Source organism: Ranitomeya imitator, chromosome 1 (genome assembly GCF_032444005.1).
Source record: "Ranitomeya imitator isolate aRanImi1 chromosome 1, aRanImi1.pri, whole genome shotgun sequence".
NCBI classification, from domain to species: domain Eukaryota; kingdom Metazoa; phylum Chordata; class Amphibia; order Anura; family Dendrobatidae; genus Ranitomeya; species Ranitomeya imitator.
In genome coordinates, this window is record NC_091282.1 from 1,177,010,961 (window position 1) to 1,177,028,321 (window position 17,361).

The 17,361-nt window shown below is 41.0% G+C and overlaps 1 protein-coding gene across 1 annotated transcript in view; it reads right to left on the bottom strand.

Annotated features, from left to right (window-relative positions):
• The window catches only part of CC2D2A (coiled-coil and C2 domain containing 2A), a 149,469-nt gene that overhangs the window by 15,225 nt on the left and 116,883 nt on the right, over positions 1–17,361 (bottom strand). The window contains exons 24-33 of the mRNA XM_069744723.1: positions 14,317–14,422; positions 13,337–13,446; positions 11,815–11,911; positions 11,626–11,724; positions 10,506–10,682; positions 8,627–8,830; positions 7,881–7,970; positions 5,707–5,820; positions 1,166–1,300; positions 723–845 (exon numbers count right to left, since the gene is read on the bottom strand). Coding sequence (XP_069600824.1) covers positions 723–845; positions 1,166–1,300; positions 5,707–5,820; positions 7,881–7,970; positions 8,627–8,830; positions 10,506–10,682; positions 11,626–11,724; positions 11,815–11,911; positions 13,337–13,446; positions 14,317–14,422 — 1,255 coding nt within the window. The remainder of the gene's footprint in view (positions 1–722; positions 846–1,165; positions 1,301–5,706; positions 5,821–7,880; positions 7,971–8,626; positions 8,831–10,505; positions 10,683–11,625; positions 11,725–11,814; positions 11,912–13,336; positions 13,447–14,316; positions 14,423–17,361) is intronic.

Genomic DNA, 17,361 nt, shown 5'->3' on the forward strand with positions numbered 1-17,361 from the left:
AGGAGGGTGTATACTGCAGGGGAGGAGCTGAGAGCCAGCAGGAGGGTGTATACTGCAGGGGAGGAGCTGAGAGCCAGCAGGAGGGTGTATACTGCAGGGGAGGAGCCGAGAGCCAGCAGGAGGGTGTATACTGCAGGGGAGGAGCTGAGAGCCAGCAGGAGGTGTATACTGCAGGGGAGGAGCCGAGAGCCAGCAGGAGGGTGTATACTGCAGGGGAGGAGCCGAGAGCCAGCAGGAGGGTGTATACTGCAGGGGAGGAGCTGAGAGCCAGCAGGAGGGTGTATACTGCAGGGGAGGAGCTGAGAGCCAGCAGGAGGGTGTATACTGCAGGTGAGGAGCTGAGAGCCAGCAGGAGGGTGTATACTGCAGGTGAGGAGCTGAGAGCCAGCAGGAGGGTGTATACTGCAGGGGAGGAGAGAACTTTCTTGGTATCACTTAGTGTCAGCTCCCTAGTGGCAGCAGCAGCATACACCCATGGTCTGTGTCCCCCAATGAGGCGAAGGAGAAAAAAAAAGTTTGATAATGATGCTGGCCTTGATGTCTACATGACGTGGACCATTTCACCCTCTGCTCAACTATACAACTATTAGACAAGACTAATATTCACGTCCATAACAATAAGTTACATTTAGACGAGACTAATATTCACGTCCATAACAATAAGTTACATTAATCACAGTTTTTGTGGAATATCTCTCAGGTGTAGAGGTTATCAGATCTACCTGCACACTAGCGAGGCCAGGATTCGGGTAACTTCTTGAGAAGAATGGCTTCCACATCTTGGGGCGGCTCGTGTCAAAGCTGATACTCATAGGAGAATCATATTGCTGAACATTAAACCATATCTAAAAGAGAACGACAAACACTGAGCCAAAGAAAGAAAGGAATAAACACACAAACATTTACACAGGTAACTGGGAAGATTTCTGATTGTTAGTGTTATTACACAACAGTATAAAAATTATCACCTACATATGGCATTTATCTAATTAACTTATATTAGAAAAACTTGTCTGATTACTTTCAGGAACAATGACAATTTAATCCATGCCCATTTACTCAAACAAACTTGGCTGAGATGCAATACCTGGCAGTGCCTGAAGACAAATGTGGCACTGTTAATTTTACAACTCCTTTAATAACTTTGGATCCATGAAAAACTTACATTATCAGAATTTATTATACAGCCAACACTCTGCAATGGACAAAAAGTGTCGTATTGACCATAAAAGCGACCATTGCTCGGGTTCCATATGATGTTCTGGTTCTGTTCTGCTGTCAGCACATAAGTAGTGGGGCCCTGGAGAATAAAAATGAATTACAAGCCAAGACTTAATTGTAGATACTACATGTGGTCATTTCTCACTGATGCAAATCGTAAAATCGTAGAGAATTGTGCTTAGAAAAAAAAAAAAAAGTACCTTGTGTTTGTACTAAGGTTACACTCGGCGAGAAACGTTTTTGGGATTTTATCGCTATGACAACACTTCCTTGCATCCTTACGATTCAGTGTTGTACCGTATTCTTATGACAAGATCAAATATCTTGATCTGCATCAAATTATTTGAAAACTTCAAATAAAGTTTTTATGCGAAATGTATTTTTTTTATATTCTGATTTTTCAAATTATGATCCGTAACAATCCATCCAATCCACACAGGCAAAGAAATTAAAACCATAGATATCCATAAGTTCTGTGCAATAATGATCGATCTAAATACAGTGCCTTGCAAAAGTATTCGGCCCCCTGGAACATTTCAACCTTTTCCCACATATCATGCTTCAAACATAAAGATACCAAATGTACATTTTTGGTGAAGAATCAACAACAAGTGGAACACAATTGTGAAGCTGAATGAAATGTATTGGTTATTTTTAATTTTTGTGGAAATTCAAATTCTGAAAAGTGGGGCGTGCAATATTATTCGGCCCCTTTACTTTCAGAGCAGCAAACTCACTCCAGAAGTTCATTGTGGATCTCTGAATGATCCAATGTTGTCCTAAATGCCTAATGATGATAAATATAATCCACCTGTGTGTAATCAAGTCTCCGTATAAATGCACCTGCTCTGTGATAGTCTCAGGGTTCTGTATGAAGCACACAGAGCATCATGAAGACCAAGGAACACAACAGGCAGGTCCGTGATACTGTTGTGGAGAAGTTTAAAGCCGGATTTGGATACAAAATGATTTCCAAAACTGTAAACATCCCAAGGAGCACTGTGCAAGCGATCATATTGAAATGGAAGGAGTATCATACCACTGCAAATGTACCAAGACCCAGCCGTCCCTCTAAACTTTCATCTCAAACAAGAAGAAGACTGATCAGAGATGCAGCCAAGAGGCCCATGATGACTCTGGATGAACTGCAGAGATCTACAGCTGAGGTGGGACAGTCTGTCCATAGGACAACAATCAGTCATACACTGCACAAATCTGGCCTTTATGGAAGAGCGGCAAGAAGAAAGCCATTTCTCAAAGATATCCATAAAAAGTGTTGTTTAAAGTTTGCAACAAGCCACCTGGGAGACACCAAACATGTGGAAGAAGGTGCTTTCGTCAGGTGAAACCAAAATCAAACTTTTTGGCAACAATGCCAAATGATATGTTTGGCGTAAAGGCAACACAGCTCATCACCCTGAACACACCATCCACACTGTCAAACATGGTGGTGGAAGCATCATGGTTTGGGCCTGCTTTTCTTCAGCAGGGACAGGGAAGATGGTTAAAATTGATGGGAAGTTGGATGGAGCCAAATACAGGACCATTCTTGAAGAAAACCTGTTGGAGTCTGCAAAAGACCTGACACTGGGACGGAGATTTGTCTTCCAACATGACAATTATCCCAAACATAAATGGAATGGTTCACAAATAAACGTATCCAGGTGTTAGAATGGCCAAGTCAGAGTCCAGACCTCAATCCAATCGAGAATCTGTGGAAAGAGCTGAAAACTGCTGATCACAAACGATCTCCATCAAACCTCACTGAGCTCGAGCTGTTTGCCAAGGAAGAATGGGCAAGAATTTCAGTCTCTCGATGTACAAAACTGATAGAGACATACCCCAAGTGACTTGCATCTGTAATCGCAGCAAAAGGTGGCACAACAAAGTATTAAGTTAAAGGGGCCGAATAATATTGCACGCCCCACTTTTCAGTTTTTGAATTTCCACAAAAATTCAAAATAACCAATAAATTTCGTTCAACTTCACAATTGTGTTCCACTTGTTGTTGATTCCTCACCAAAAAATTACATTTGGTATCTTTATGTTTGAAGCATGATATGTGGGAAAAGGTTGAAAAGTTCCAGGGGGGCGAATACTTTCGCAAGGCACTATACTTATGTCCAAAAAAATTGAGAAAAGTATTCAAGGAGTGATACATTGGCTAACCAGGGAAATTACATTTGCAAGCTTTCAGAGCTCAAAAGGCCCCTTCATCAGACTATTTACAATATTTCTATATTACAATACTGTAATATAGCTTGATGAAGGGGCCTTTTGAGCTCTGAAAGCTTGCAAATGTAATTTATCTTGTTAGCCAATAAATGTATCACTCCTTTCTCAATTTTTTTGGGACATAAGTATTTACATCGATTTTTCTGGCTACCATGGTCCCACAATATTATTTTGTATTGTACATTGTGCAATAATGAGAAATGATGCAAGGAAAAATTGCTGAACACATGAAGAAAGAAAGGTGCAGAAAGCCATGGAAAGTCCTGATACCTGCTGAAATTTATCAGTAATTAGAAGGCAATCCTGCCACTTAGTGAAAAATAATATTAGCTGGTTCAACTGATGGCATATGAAAAGTTGTCTCATTACCAAGGTGCAACACAAGAAACATATCCTGATGGGTTAAACCAGTAATCCGTCTCAAGACCTTCGCAACCTTATTTTTGAAAAACATACTGATGACATTGGTTACAGAAACATTTCTAAATTACTGAAGGTTCCAGTGAACACGTTTGGGGCCATACTCCAGAAAAGAAAAGACCGTAATTTTACCATAAATTGTCCACAACCTGTAAGATTTCTGGAGCAGGATTAAAAATAATTATCGGAAGAGTTGTCCAACAGCCAAGGACCATCTGTGGAAAGCTATAGAAAGTCCTGGAATCAGCAGGTACAATTGTTTCAAAGAAAACTATAAGTAAGGTACTTAACCTCCATGACCTGTATGCATGCTCACCACACAATACTCCATTGCTGATCAAAAAGCATGTTCAAGCATGTTTAAAATTTGCTCAATAGGGAGAATATAGTCTGGTCAGATGAGACCAAAATAGAATTCTTTGCATGCCATAATATACACCATGTTTGAAGGTGAAAATGCACTGCATATCACCCCAAAAACACCATACCAACAGTAAAGTTTGGGAACACCATGGTGTGGGGCTGTTTTTCAGCATAGAGCACTGCAAAATGTTATATGAGTAAAGGAAGTATGAATTGACAAATGTACTAAAACATTTTGATAAAAATCTGCTGTCAACTACCAAAATGATGAAGATGAAACGAGGGTGGACATTTCAGCAAGACAATGATCCCAAACACACAGTCAAGGAAACCCTCAATTGTCTTCAGAGAAATAAAATAAAGCTACTAGAATGGCCAGCCAATCATCTGACCTGAGCCCAATAGAACATTTATGAAAGGAACTAAAACTGAGAGTTCAAAGATGGAGCCAGAGTGTTTGTGTGGAAGAATTAACCAAAATTACACCTGAGCAATGCATGCGACTAGTATCTCCATACAGGAGACGTCTTGAAGCCTCATCACCAACAAAGGCTTTTGTACGAAGTACTAATTAAATTTCAGGACGTGTGCAATAGTTTTTCCCTGTGTCATTTCTCATTATTACACATAACCTAATTTATGAACATTTATGGTTTGATTTCTTTGCCTGATTGGATGGATGGATTGTTACCGACATCTGTTGATAATTTCATGTCACGGGTACCTTTAGAAATATATTTACGGTACTTAGAAAATTGGTGATGTGTTCAATACTTATTTCACCCGCTGAATATAGTGACCTTGCAAATTTCCCACTTGCAAAGGTCACTGTACCTGTGATGATAATGAGACTGTTGAAAGGTCCTCTATAAAGAAGAGTATTAGTTTAGAATAGACCCAGAGGGGAGTAGGAAAAATGCAAGAACATATCTATCTTTTCTTTTTTTAAATACAGATTGTGATATGAAAAATAAAGCAAACATTGCCATCATGTTTTCTGAAATACATTTAAACACAAAAACCTGATTTAAACAATATATCTGCTGATGATATATGTATATATGACGATGATACATTCCCTTTAAGAGACTTTGACATATAGAGCTCTCCCCTGGAGTTCTCATTTTGACCATAAGTATTCTACTTGTACTGCAACCATTGAGTAAAAACAACGAAAAGAAAGATATTTCAACTGATAAATGAGATATTAGTACGGGACTGTAAACACTTTTTTAGGACATATTAATATGGTTTTCACTAGAACCCGAGTCCCGTCCTGAAGAACGATGTATAGTGCAATAGTAAGACTGTGGCTTGTTCTCCTTCCAGTTCAGAGCGCATGCGATTCCATCAGTGACAATGTTATAAATTATATTACACAGGATATATAAAGTTGAGTCAAGCCGACCCTGAAATATTAAAATCTAACATTGAGTACAGCTGTAACTCTGGGTCCTTGATGGCTACCTCAGGGATGGCATTTCCTATAACCAGCCACGCTTTTTTTCCCATGGCCAGAAAATAATTGCACAGAAGCACCGCATGCTCTTCCTCGTCTCCAGCCAGAAGGTCTAGGAATTGCTGCAAAGTAGAAGGCAGGAAGAAATGGTTACTAGTTATCCGACACATGGACACCCAAAAAAGGGCAATTGGCGGAAAGCTGATTAAAATAAATAATAAAAAAATATATCTCCCTCAGTCAGCCCCAGCTTGTCCGCACAAGCATGCTTATCAATTCATTTAAAGGGAGATTTATATGCACAAGTAATATATGCAAAGAAGGGGTGCACTAATTGGAAAAATAAAGAGAGGGCTGTGCTCTACCTAGTCTATATATAGCATATAGCTCGTTACCGCTGGCATTAACCCTGTGTGAGCGGTGACTGCGGGGGATTATGGAGCGGGCGCCGGGCACTGACTGCAGGGGAGGGATTAATCGGACTGTGCCCGTCGCTGATTGGTCGCGGCAGCCATGACCGGCAGCTGGCGAGACCAATCAGCGACGCGGGATTTCCATGACGGAAGTTGCCGACAGAAAGACGGAAGTACCCATTAGACAATTATATATATATATAGATATGGCCTTTGATACCATTTTATTTTCATTTCTTATTGCCATTTATAGGATTTTCTATTGCATTGTTAAATGTTAAATATTTACTTATATATATTCCTCATGTTCTTACACTTTCTGCTAGATATAATACATTAACATGCATACTTTTCACCTCAGTCCAGGACCTGTCATGCGAACTAAGAGCCTTGTTTTCTATATTTGCCATGTGTTCATTCTGCGGTTTTTTGCCTGTTCTTTATCCGCTCACCCTCCGGGCACAAGCCTGCATATATCCATCCATTCTCTTTCCCATTCGGCTGGTACCAGCGCTTTTGACTCCTCCTTCCCCTGTGCTTGGTTTCCTCTCCACCCTTCTTGCCTTGCATACTAGCGCATGCGCAACGCGACTCTGGACTGAGTCGCGGTGTGCGCATGCGCAGTTGCTACAGTGCACGCCATGGAAACTTCTGCCTTTGCATGGAACCATGTGGACATCGCACGCTTCTCCCTTCCCAGTGCATCTGTTCTTTTGACACAGTGGCATGTAATTTGCATTTATCTTTTGGGATATTTAATCCTGACGTATCTACCTCCAGGCCACTTCCCCTGACGAAGCTGCTGCGGCAGCGATACGCGAGGGGCCTAATTGTCACACCCCCCTCTCTTTAGGGATATTATACCCTTGTGTCCCATTTGGGAACTTTATTCTGCGGAGTCCTGTGTTGGATCATTCCCCTGTGCACAACTTTGGACATTTCCTCTGTTAGGGCTGAATACTTTCCCCACATGGATTGATGTGTGGCTGCATTTAGGGGTTTAGCATATAATTGCATATACAATTTTGTTCACATATCCACATTGTGTTATGATTGTTTCAGGACACAGGGGTCTACTTTAACCCATGAGTGGGGGTGTGATTCTTCGTTTTTCTTATGTGTTTTAAATGTTTTTATGGTAATTTGTGAGGTAATAATAAAGGATCTTTTGATATTTATAGATTTGTGGTTGTGCCTACTCCATCTAGTCTATCCTTTTTCTCTTGTTGTTTATATGCACAAGTAAGCTATTTAAAAAAAATGTCCAGCAATCCCTATACACAGCCAGTCCGTTCCTCAGTTACTGAAAAATTAGCGTTTGAATTGATATGCAAATGAGGCTGAAGAGCTATGGTAGATCTGAAGCCTCCGTCACTCCAGCTCTATTCTCCGCCCAGGGATGCATCCTTCTGTTTGACTAACCTACCTATCCTTTGCTTGAAATCATACAGCACAGAGGCTTTCAGTCAAGCAGGAGGAATAGAGGCGCTTGGTGGAGAGTAGAGCTGGAGTGACACGGGATTCTTATTTACCATAGCTCTACAGCCTCATTCGCAAATCGATTCAAAACGCCGATTTCTCAGTGCCGGAGGAACAGACTGGCATTGAAAAGGTATTTCTGGACTGGTCTTTGAAAGATCTACGTCAATACATATACTGTATAGTTTGAATATGCACGCACACATATGCACGCACATGGGCCGGTATGGATTATGAGCCACATGATGGAGTGCGAAGTGCTTTTCATTAGTCTCTAAGTTCATACTCACATCTGATGTACTCCATAAATTACAGATTCCGGCAAACGATACATTATCCGGCAGGAAGGGAATTAATGACACGTATCGGGCCACCAGCTCCTGTGTAGGAAATGTTAGATATACACATGACTATGGATCCGTAGGATGAAGGATGCGTTCATGGCATGCCACATTTATAAAGATCTGTAGTCACTTATCAATATAGATGTCATCCCAGGGTATGGTGGGGCTAGGACACACACACGAGGACAGTGTAAAACACCCTATATGGCATCCTCAGGTAATAAAGACAATGGACAAGACTAGAAAAACATTGCTGATATCTTCCAGAAATAGCGCCACGTCTTTCCATAGGTTGCATCTGGTATTGCTGCTGTATCGGAGCCAGCGTCAGTACTGTGAATCTAGGAAACTGTTGGGGAATGTAGATGGTCCAGACTTCCACTGGTGACATCTGCCGTACATGTATGTATGCTCACTTCAGCGCAGGCGTTTAGGGGGGCTGAATGCAAAAATGCACGTCACAATATTCAGATTTATGTTTTTAAGATACCGGTAATTAGAAAACCAGGTATCATTTCCTTTAGAGTTCATGAATACTGGCTACTTAGTGCTGGTACCACATAAAATCCAGATAAAATACATTTCAGTTTGTGGAGGAAAGGTAAAAAAAAAATGGGAAAAAGTTCAGGGGGTATGAATACTTTTTCAAGGCACCATATGTATACATATAGGGTTTGTTGTGGGGGACTTACACTTGTTGCTTGCACATTACTTGGATCAGCATCAAGCAGTTCCTGTGGAGGCTTCAAGGCCTTGATGTATCGGGTCACAAACACGGTGGTCCCGTTAATATCGGTGACGGTGGTCAGGCACTGCCGGCTGGGGAACTTCAAGGCGGCTTCACTGAGGAACTTCTCCGCAGCCTGAAGCAACTTCTCATCTTCTCGACTGTCAAACTAAACATGTACCAGATATTATAAACATACCGTATGTAATGGATATGTATCCTCCAGCAGAGATCTATCAATCTATATATACTTTGTTTTTTTATTATATACCTATATATAAGGCTCACAATCCTGAGCCGAAACATCACCATTTTGGGCAACTAAATAGCCACATTTTTTCACCCTTAACTGATGTGCTGCCTTTCTTTTTTTCCATCCTTTTCCTGTTTTATACAGTTCAACTACCTTTTCCCGTAGATCCATTGACAATTCTTTTGCTTTCCCCATGACTCACAATCAAGAAATGTCAGTGGCTGGATGAAAGATGCAAGAGTCTGTCTGGACCCCAGAAACTCACTCAGCTTTTCTGCACATGCACCGATTACAAGCAAACAGGTCACAGGTGAGGATGTTACCTTTAGTAGCCATTCACACCCATTTGTGTCAACTTCTGTGCATGATATCAGGCCAAAATCACCGGGGTATGTGAACTTTTGATCAGGGTCATTTGGATGTTTTGGGTTGTCATTAAGATTTAAAAAGAGAAAACACAGTAGTTTGACAACAAATGGCTTCACCCAACCAGTAACTATGAGTGGAGAAAAAGTTTTAGCGTTATCATTCATATTCTCTGAATAAGGCCAAGAAAGGAAATATTCTGCCGGGGTATGTAAAGTTTTGAATACAACTGTATATAGGAAAGAAATTAGGATTAGTTACCTATTAGAGTGGGGGGAATCAGGGTCAGTACGTTGCACAGGTTGCTGCATTCACCCCCATGCCCTGTACAACCGCACTGACCCTGATTCCACCCCTCTAATAGGTAACTAATCCTAGGTTGCTAATCACTTCTTATCTTTATGGCACCCAACCATAATAGATTATGTTGATTTCAAAATCCATTGATATGTCGGTCAAAAAGCGCCATTTTTCCCCCTGTTGTTAGAATTTGGTAGTGAGAATATGTTGGAGCGTGTTTAGTGAAACCTGATCTGGTTAGATGAGGTTCTATCTGCTGTACAACAGACTACCCTTCTATGCTACGCAGACTATATTTTAGGGCTCTACCACTATTTTGGAGGAAGAAATTACAAGTTATGAGCCGTTTAGCTCAGATTGGGCAACAAATAGCGTGTTATTACGTAGCATGTATCCTGACAGATAAATCGAGTATATGCATTTCTAGAACTGCTTGTTTTCTTGTAAGCGAGGATGTTGATCACCTGTCAAACAAGAGAAACACTTACTCGTCGGGTGAAATGATCTTTTAGGCTTGCTTAAAAAAGTCTCGGCAGCACAGTGCCCTGTGTAAACAACACGTGCTGCTGAGTACAATGAGAACAAAATTGCTTTAACAAATGGTTCTGTGTACATGGGAAGTGCAGTCGGCATGTCTAACATACTATTAAATGACCATCCGCTGGCTTACAAGTATTGGAGCGGTGGTCATCTACTTTTTGCAGTTTCTTAAAAAAAAAATTCACTAAAACGTGTAATTTATTCATTGAAATTCCTGAAGTGTGTGCATACAAGTCCCACTAGTGACAACCAACTATCTCTGAATGCAAAGTCATAAAGGGAAGATTGTCAAACACAGGTTAGCCCCGCCCACTGGACTCCTATGTATACGAATACCAGTTGTTACTATTGATGCGCACCATGTAGATGATGACACTACACTTACCTTCTCTCTGATGGGCTCCCCAGGTACGAGCTGAGGTTCAATGGTGATAAAAAGTGTCAGAAAAGATCCCTGACTCAGGCTTCGTACTGACTCATAACCCCCATCATTGCCCAGGTTGCGCTGTTTGCTGTATCCAAGCAGAACGGGTGGGGCATCAATCCGGAATGTTCCATCAATCTACAGAAACACAAGAACTTTTAATTTAAAAAACAAAACAAAAAAAACAACAGATACAATTCTAGAAATATTGTGTGACTTTATTGACCCAAGGACGATTTTTAGTAGAAAGCTCAAATTTCTATTATTAAACAGAGCAAGCAATGGCTTCTGAATAATTACAGGTATCTTTACTTGCTCAGCAGTTCCGCATAATATTTCTTCCACTACTCTCACCCTGGATCTACCGCTCTGGACCCTTCATTAGTCCCAGTCTCTCAGTCCTGCTAAAGTCCGTTATCTTCTGTGTTACAGCCTCCAGCTGTTGTGCCTAGATGTCCTCTCCTAGGACCTGTCTCCGGAAGGCCACTCTTGTCACTTTCTCTTCAGGATCTCACTATCCCTTTTTTACGGTCTCCTCTTACTCAGGTTCACCCTGTAATTGCAGCTCTGCTTACCTCGCACTCCAAAAAACCCATCTCTCTAAAAAGGAAACAGGAAACCAGTCGCTTTCCCTTAAACTATTCTCTCCCACTGTGGGCTAATCCCAAACATTAACTCCATCTTACCTTATAGTCAACTATCTACATACCTATACATTATACTACACCTTCGATTACGAATACCTGTCACACTATACCTTATAACACTATTCACATGACACAGTATTTACAAAAGACAAAGGACATTGTTTACACTACAATACAACACATGACGTAATTGGTGTCTTCAGGGGTAGGCACTCTTCCATGATCGCATGCAGCTGATTTACTATGCAGAGTAGAATGTGGACTGCCCAGAAGTGTAAAATCTATGGGGGGACTGCAAATACTTAAAAATACCGTACATCATTTGCTAAAGTCGAAATCCCCCTTAATGACTCACTTTTATTGATTCGCTCCCTTCATATGATAGAATGAGATCATTGATCTTGTTTTTTGTCTTTTGATGTGAGTGCACTTACCCTGGCCTGGAAATAGATTGTAGTGAATGGAATTCGGATGGATCCCAGCCAGTGTCGCTCCACTCTTGTATGGATGCCACTTCCTTTCTCACGATCATCCTGTGATAAATGATTGCTTTTACACTACCGTAACCTTCAAACCTGTCGATTTCGATGATGCAAAAACTTATAACTCTGCTTAACCCTTACCTCCAAAATATCGAAGCAAACTTCATCGAAGACATTGATGAAAACCTCGTCTTTCACAGACTGTAAACTGGCCGTGCTGTAATCACCATTGGGAGCCCTAGAAGAAGGCCAACACGCAAAATACATTGTACAATCAGTCCGGGAGAGCGGCAGGGTTATAGCGAGGGCACAAAAGGGGCAAATGCCCAATATCTAGGAAGGAACAAAAAAGGAAGAGGGTACGGAACAGGCACTAATGTCCCTACAGTATCACCATAAACCGAGGATAGAAAACGAAAAATATTTATTGGACACAAAATGAATAAAAAACGATTAAAAAAATCACATAAAAGACAATAAAGTCCACACAGAAAAATATACGTGGAGAACCGACCTTGATCCATACAAACAATTATAGGTAAGACAGTGGTGGAATATCAAGATAAATGGGGAAAGCCAAATATCAATGTGTGAAAATAAACGGAGGAGGAATCCAGCTCAAGGGTTTTTCTGACACCTGAAACGCGTTGATGCCAACGCCAACCTAACCGCTATCATCTTAACAGATGTTCTCATCTAAATAAAGAAGAACCTGCTTGTTGAGCTGGATTCCTCCTCCATGTATTAGCCCATTTGGGCCGCGGCAGGGCCAAGGTCTGTACCACCGGACGGGTCGTGAGTCATCTACGGTGAGCTGGATCTGCTATTATATTATTTGCTAAATGAAAAACAAATACAGCATATAATGGTTTATAAACCACCAAGAGGGTACACAAATAAGAACAGGTACTGTAAATGCTGTAATATAAACCAAATATAAAGAAATACCAAATCCTAAAGGATGTTTGACCAACTGGTACTAGCCACAAGAGGACAATAGGAACGTTTCGCCACAAATGTGGCTTCATCAGGGGTTTAGGTTTTTAATCCTTATTTGCTCATTAAGAAACATTTCTATTTATACTATTCTCGGTTTTTGGTGATATTGTAGAGATATTTGTGCCTAATCCATACCTTCTTCCTTTTTTATTCCTTACTATTGTCCTTGGGTATATGGTACACGCCTCTATATATTTGGTGGTGTCGGTCTCACTTTCTCTGTCATCGTCCTCTTTATTAGGTTACGATATTTGGCTTTAAAACACAGAAACTGATCATGGATATATGCAAGTTGTACAGCGAGTTTCTTACAGCAGTGTGGGGCACTATTAATAGTGCATTACTTTATCCCAAATGGATAGACCTCACATGTTAAAACGATAATACACTGTACAATATTTGCTGGTATTCCCACACAAATGGTGGTCTTGTTTTATTTCTAGCTGCATGGTGAGCCCCAGTAATGTTTTCCTCTAGTAGGCCCAATGTGCTCTAGTCCGACACGGTGTATAGCTCTCGGCATTGTATAGCACTACTTGATTACTAGGTGGTGGTATTATGTGTACACTGTATTGAATTCCTATTAGTACACTTAATTAAAGACATTTTTTAAACCATTGTTTTGCTGCCTAATGGTTTCCAGTATTAATAAGACCCTGTGTACCTAAATGGAAGCTCCAGCTCCTCATTCCAGTTTGGGTTCGGCCCGTCGGCCGTTGAAGTCTGGCACACAGTGCGCTGGAATGAAACTTCTACAAATGGTCGGACCAATACCTGAAATCACAGAAAATATAGTGGAGTAATAGGCGGTCATGTATATACATGGGGACATACAAGTGACATACAAGCACAGTTGTGGCCAAAAGTTGTAAGACCGATTCAAGTTTAGGTCCTCAAAGTTCCATCTCCAGTGGTTTTAGATCTTTGTTTTGTAGGTTAATGAAGTACAATTATCTGCATTTCATACGTTTTTACACTTTTATTGACAAATATATCATGTTTATGTAAAGCCTTAATATTTATCGCGTTGATCCTTATTTTCAAGAATTCTGCACCTAGAGATCAGCCAAAACCTGACTGATGATGACCCATTCTTGCCTAATTAGTGTTTGGAGTTGATCACAATTTCTGTGCTTTTTGAGGATTGGCCACAGGTTGTCAATGGCATTGAGATCTGGGAGTTTCCTGGTCATGAGCCCAACATTTCAGTGTTTCGGTATCCAAGCTATTTAGATACCACTTTTGACTTGTCACATGGTCTCCATCATGCTGGAAAAGCATTGTTCATCACCAAATTACTCCTAGATCATTGGGAGAAGTTGCTCTTGGAGGATGTTTAGATCCCATTCTTTATACCTGGCAGTGTTCTAAGACAAAATTATGAGTGAGCCCCTCCACAGATGAAAAGTTACCCCTCACATTAATGGTGTCAATGTGCTTACATACATTTAAAAATCCAAGTTTAGGACATTGATGCCGCACCCCGGGAACAATGGCTACAGCCCACTTTTGTGTGTGACTTTGCAACAGTCTGCCATATTTGTGCTCCTGCTCACGGGATCCTTGCAAAATATCAATCAATGACAAATATGCCCAATGCAAGGGATAACTTTAGGATGCTGTGGAATTTATTCACCATCTTACCTGGTTAACTGAACTCTCTGGTGACTGGGCCTGTTCCCGGGGTGAGGCGGACGCTGTAAACATCTCATTAAATGACCTTGTTGACTTGGACGGCAGGGCTGGTTTACTAGGAAGAAAACGTATGTATTAGTACACTGGTATCTTAAAATCATCTTAATATTGCCGATTTACATGAATAGAGAACATCAGAACTTGAGAATAAGAATCGTATCAAAGGTGTGGAGAAGGTGGAGAAGTTAATTTTTCCATCTTCATTGTCTGAGTTCAGGGATGTCAGACTGCACTCAGATGACATCCAAGTGCAGTCCGATGTTTCGCAGGCATGATCCAAATTCCGGAGACGCTCGCACCATGCTGCGACTTTTTTATCATGATGAATCGGTATGAGAAAAAAAATAGCAGATCTGAACTGCCCCATAGTATAACACAGGGCCGAGTGCTATCCGATAAAACATCAGATAGCAGTCAGCCATATATATTATATGCTCATGTGAATGAGCCCTGACATTGCCACTTGCAAACTTATAAAAAGAATTTAAAAAAAATATTTAATTTAAGTAAACCAAAACGTTAATTTTTATAAAAAAATTGGAAATTTCAGGGTAATTTATGAAGGAAGCAAGAACTGCCAAACATTTGATGGAAGTGGGACACAGATACACCTTGTATTAGACATAAAGGAGGGCCTCATACACGTTCTGTTCAAATTGTCATGTTGTTCTACTCCTAGACTAATAAAGACTATGCACTAAGTGCAAAGCCTGCTGAACATTACAAGCAGGGTCACCTATACACCCTTGAAGACACCAACTGGAGTGCCTCATTCAAATATTGTGAACAAAATGTAGTTGTGGTACTCGCCCACTCATGAAAGCTCTGCACACAGTGCAAAACCTGGCAAATATTACAAGCAGGGGGCAATCCATACACCCATGAAGGCACCAACTGTAGTGACTCATTCAAGTATAAAGAAAGAGTAACTGTGGAACTTCTACACTCATAAAGGCTCTGTACACAGTGCAAAGCCAGAAAAAAATTATAAGGAGGGTTATCCAAACATACTTGAGGGCAACAACTGGAGGACCTCATTCAAATATTGATAAAAACACTTGTGCTGCCGTCATCTAGGGGTATGGAAAAGTCAGGGCTAATCCAGGCTTTGTTCATTTTTATTAGTGTGAGCCTGTAAGCATTTTCTGTTGATGGGTGAAAGCGCCTGTCTGTTATGACCCCACTGGCAGCACCAAAAACCTTCTCAGACAAGATGCTATCGGCATGGCAGCAAAACATCTCCAAAGCATAGAGGAACAACTCATGCCCGGTGTCCAGGTTTGAGACCCAACAATTGAAGGCTGTAGCTGACTTGCGGAAATGGGTGCTGACGCGGCATACCTTGATCAGCTCTTTCAAATCTGGGTAGGTTTTCAGAAACCTCTGAATTTTTTACCCATTTTTACCCATTCTTCTTTGCACACTAGCTCTAGCTCAGTGAAATTACATGGATGCATGTATGAACAGCAATTTTTAGTTCTTGCCACAGATTCTCAAAGGGATTTGGCCTGGACTTTGACTGTGCCATTCACACACATGAATATGCTTTAATGTAAACCATCTATTGTAGCTTTTTTTTCACATGCTAGCAGTGTCCTCCTAAATGGCTTTTTGTAAACGTCAAATGAGACTTCTTATGGCTTGTTTTCAAAAATGGCTACTCTTCCATAAAGGCCAGATTTGTGTCGTATACGACTAATAGGTGCCCTGTGGACAGATTCTCCCACCTGAGCGGTGTATCTCTGCAACTCCTCCAGAGTGACCATGGGCCTCTTGGCTGCTTCTCTAATTAGTGCTCTCTGTGATTGGGAAGTCAGATTAGCTGGATGTCCTTGTCTTGATAGGTTTGCAGTTGTGCCGAACACCTTCCATTTTTGGATGGATTTAACAGTACTCCATGAGATGTTCAGAGCTTGAGCTATTATTTCAAATCTGACCTGTCTGGTGTGTTCCTTGGGTTTTCATGATGCTGTTTGATCCATTGTGTTTGCAAACAAACCTCTGAGGCCTTCACAGAACAGCTGTAGTTCTCCTGTGTGTAATTTATTCTCAGCATTACTCGCTTTACTAATTATGTGACTTCTGGAGGAAATTGGTCTATTCTGCCACCAATGTACGTAGCCAAGATGTGTCTGAGGGATGTGAGCAGGAATCCTTATTAAAGCAATGGTAGATAGTGTTACTCGCTAATCCCCTCGTTTTTAACCTGACCAGCTGCACATGGATGATCTAATATCACCAAAGATAGCACTAAGCAAAACTGGTTAAAACCGTATAAATTTTATTTAGAACAATAAATAGAAAAAATAAAAACATGTCCACGACCAATATAAGATAGGGGGAGATTAAAGTGCAGGAACAACCAGCAGGTATGGCTGAAAAAAGTGACTAGATGGACATAAAATTACCTCCAAAATATGTATATATCTAACAACACAGGTATATCACTTAATAAATTTGAGGCACATTGGAAAATCATATATATCACAATTCCTCCAACACAGCAGCCGGCAGCAGTCATGCACCATATAAATGAGGTGCAGGATTACAGCCAGCCGCGGTGCCGGAGAACGTAATCATACAACCACAATGTGTGACGAAAGGAGCATATTTACCTAATGAAAGCCACCAGCCAGGGACCACCAGGGTTTGATAACAAAACTATTTAATATTGTACTGCAGGTCGGCTGCTTCCCTAAAAACTGGAACCAAGGCCTCATAACCCCTATACACAAAAACGGTGACAAGTACGACCCAGCAAACTACCGGGAAATATGTGTCAGCAGCAACCTGGGTAAACTCTTCAACTGCATCCTGAACAAGAAGATCCTCACCTTCCTCACCGAGCACAACGTTCTCAGCAAGAGCCAAGCAGGGTTCATGCCGAACCACCGCACCACTGACCACATCTACACTCTGCACAGCCTCATCAAGAGCTAAGTCCACAATAGAAAGAACAGGAAGATATACGCTTGTTTTGTGGACTTCAAGAAG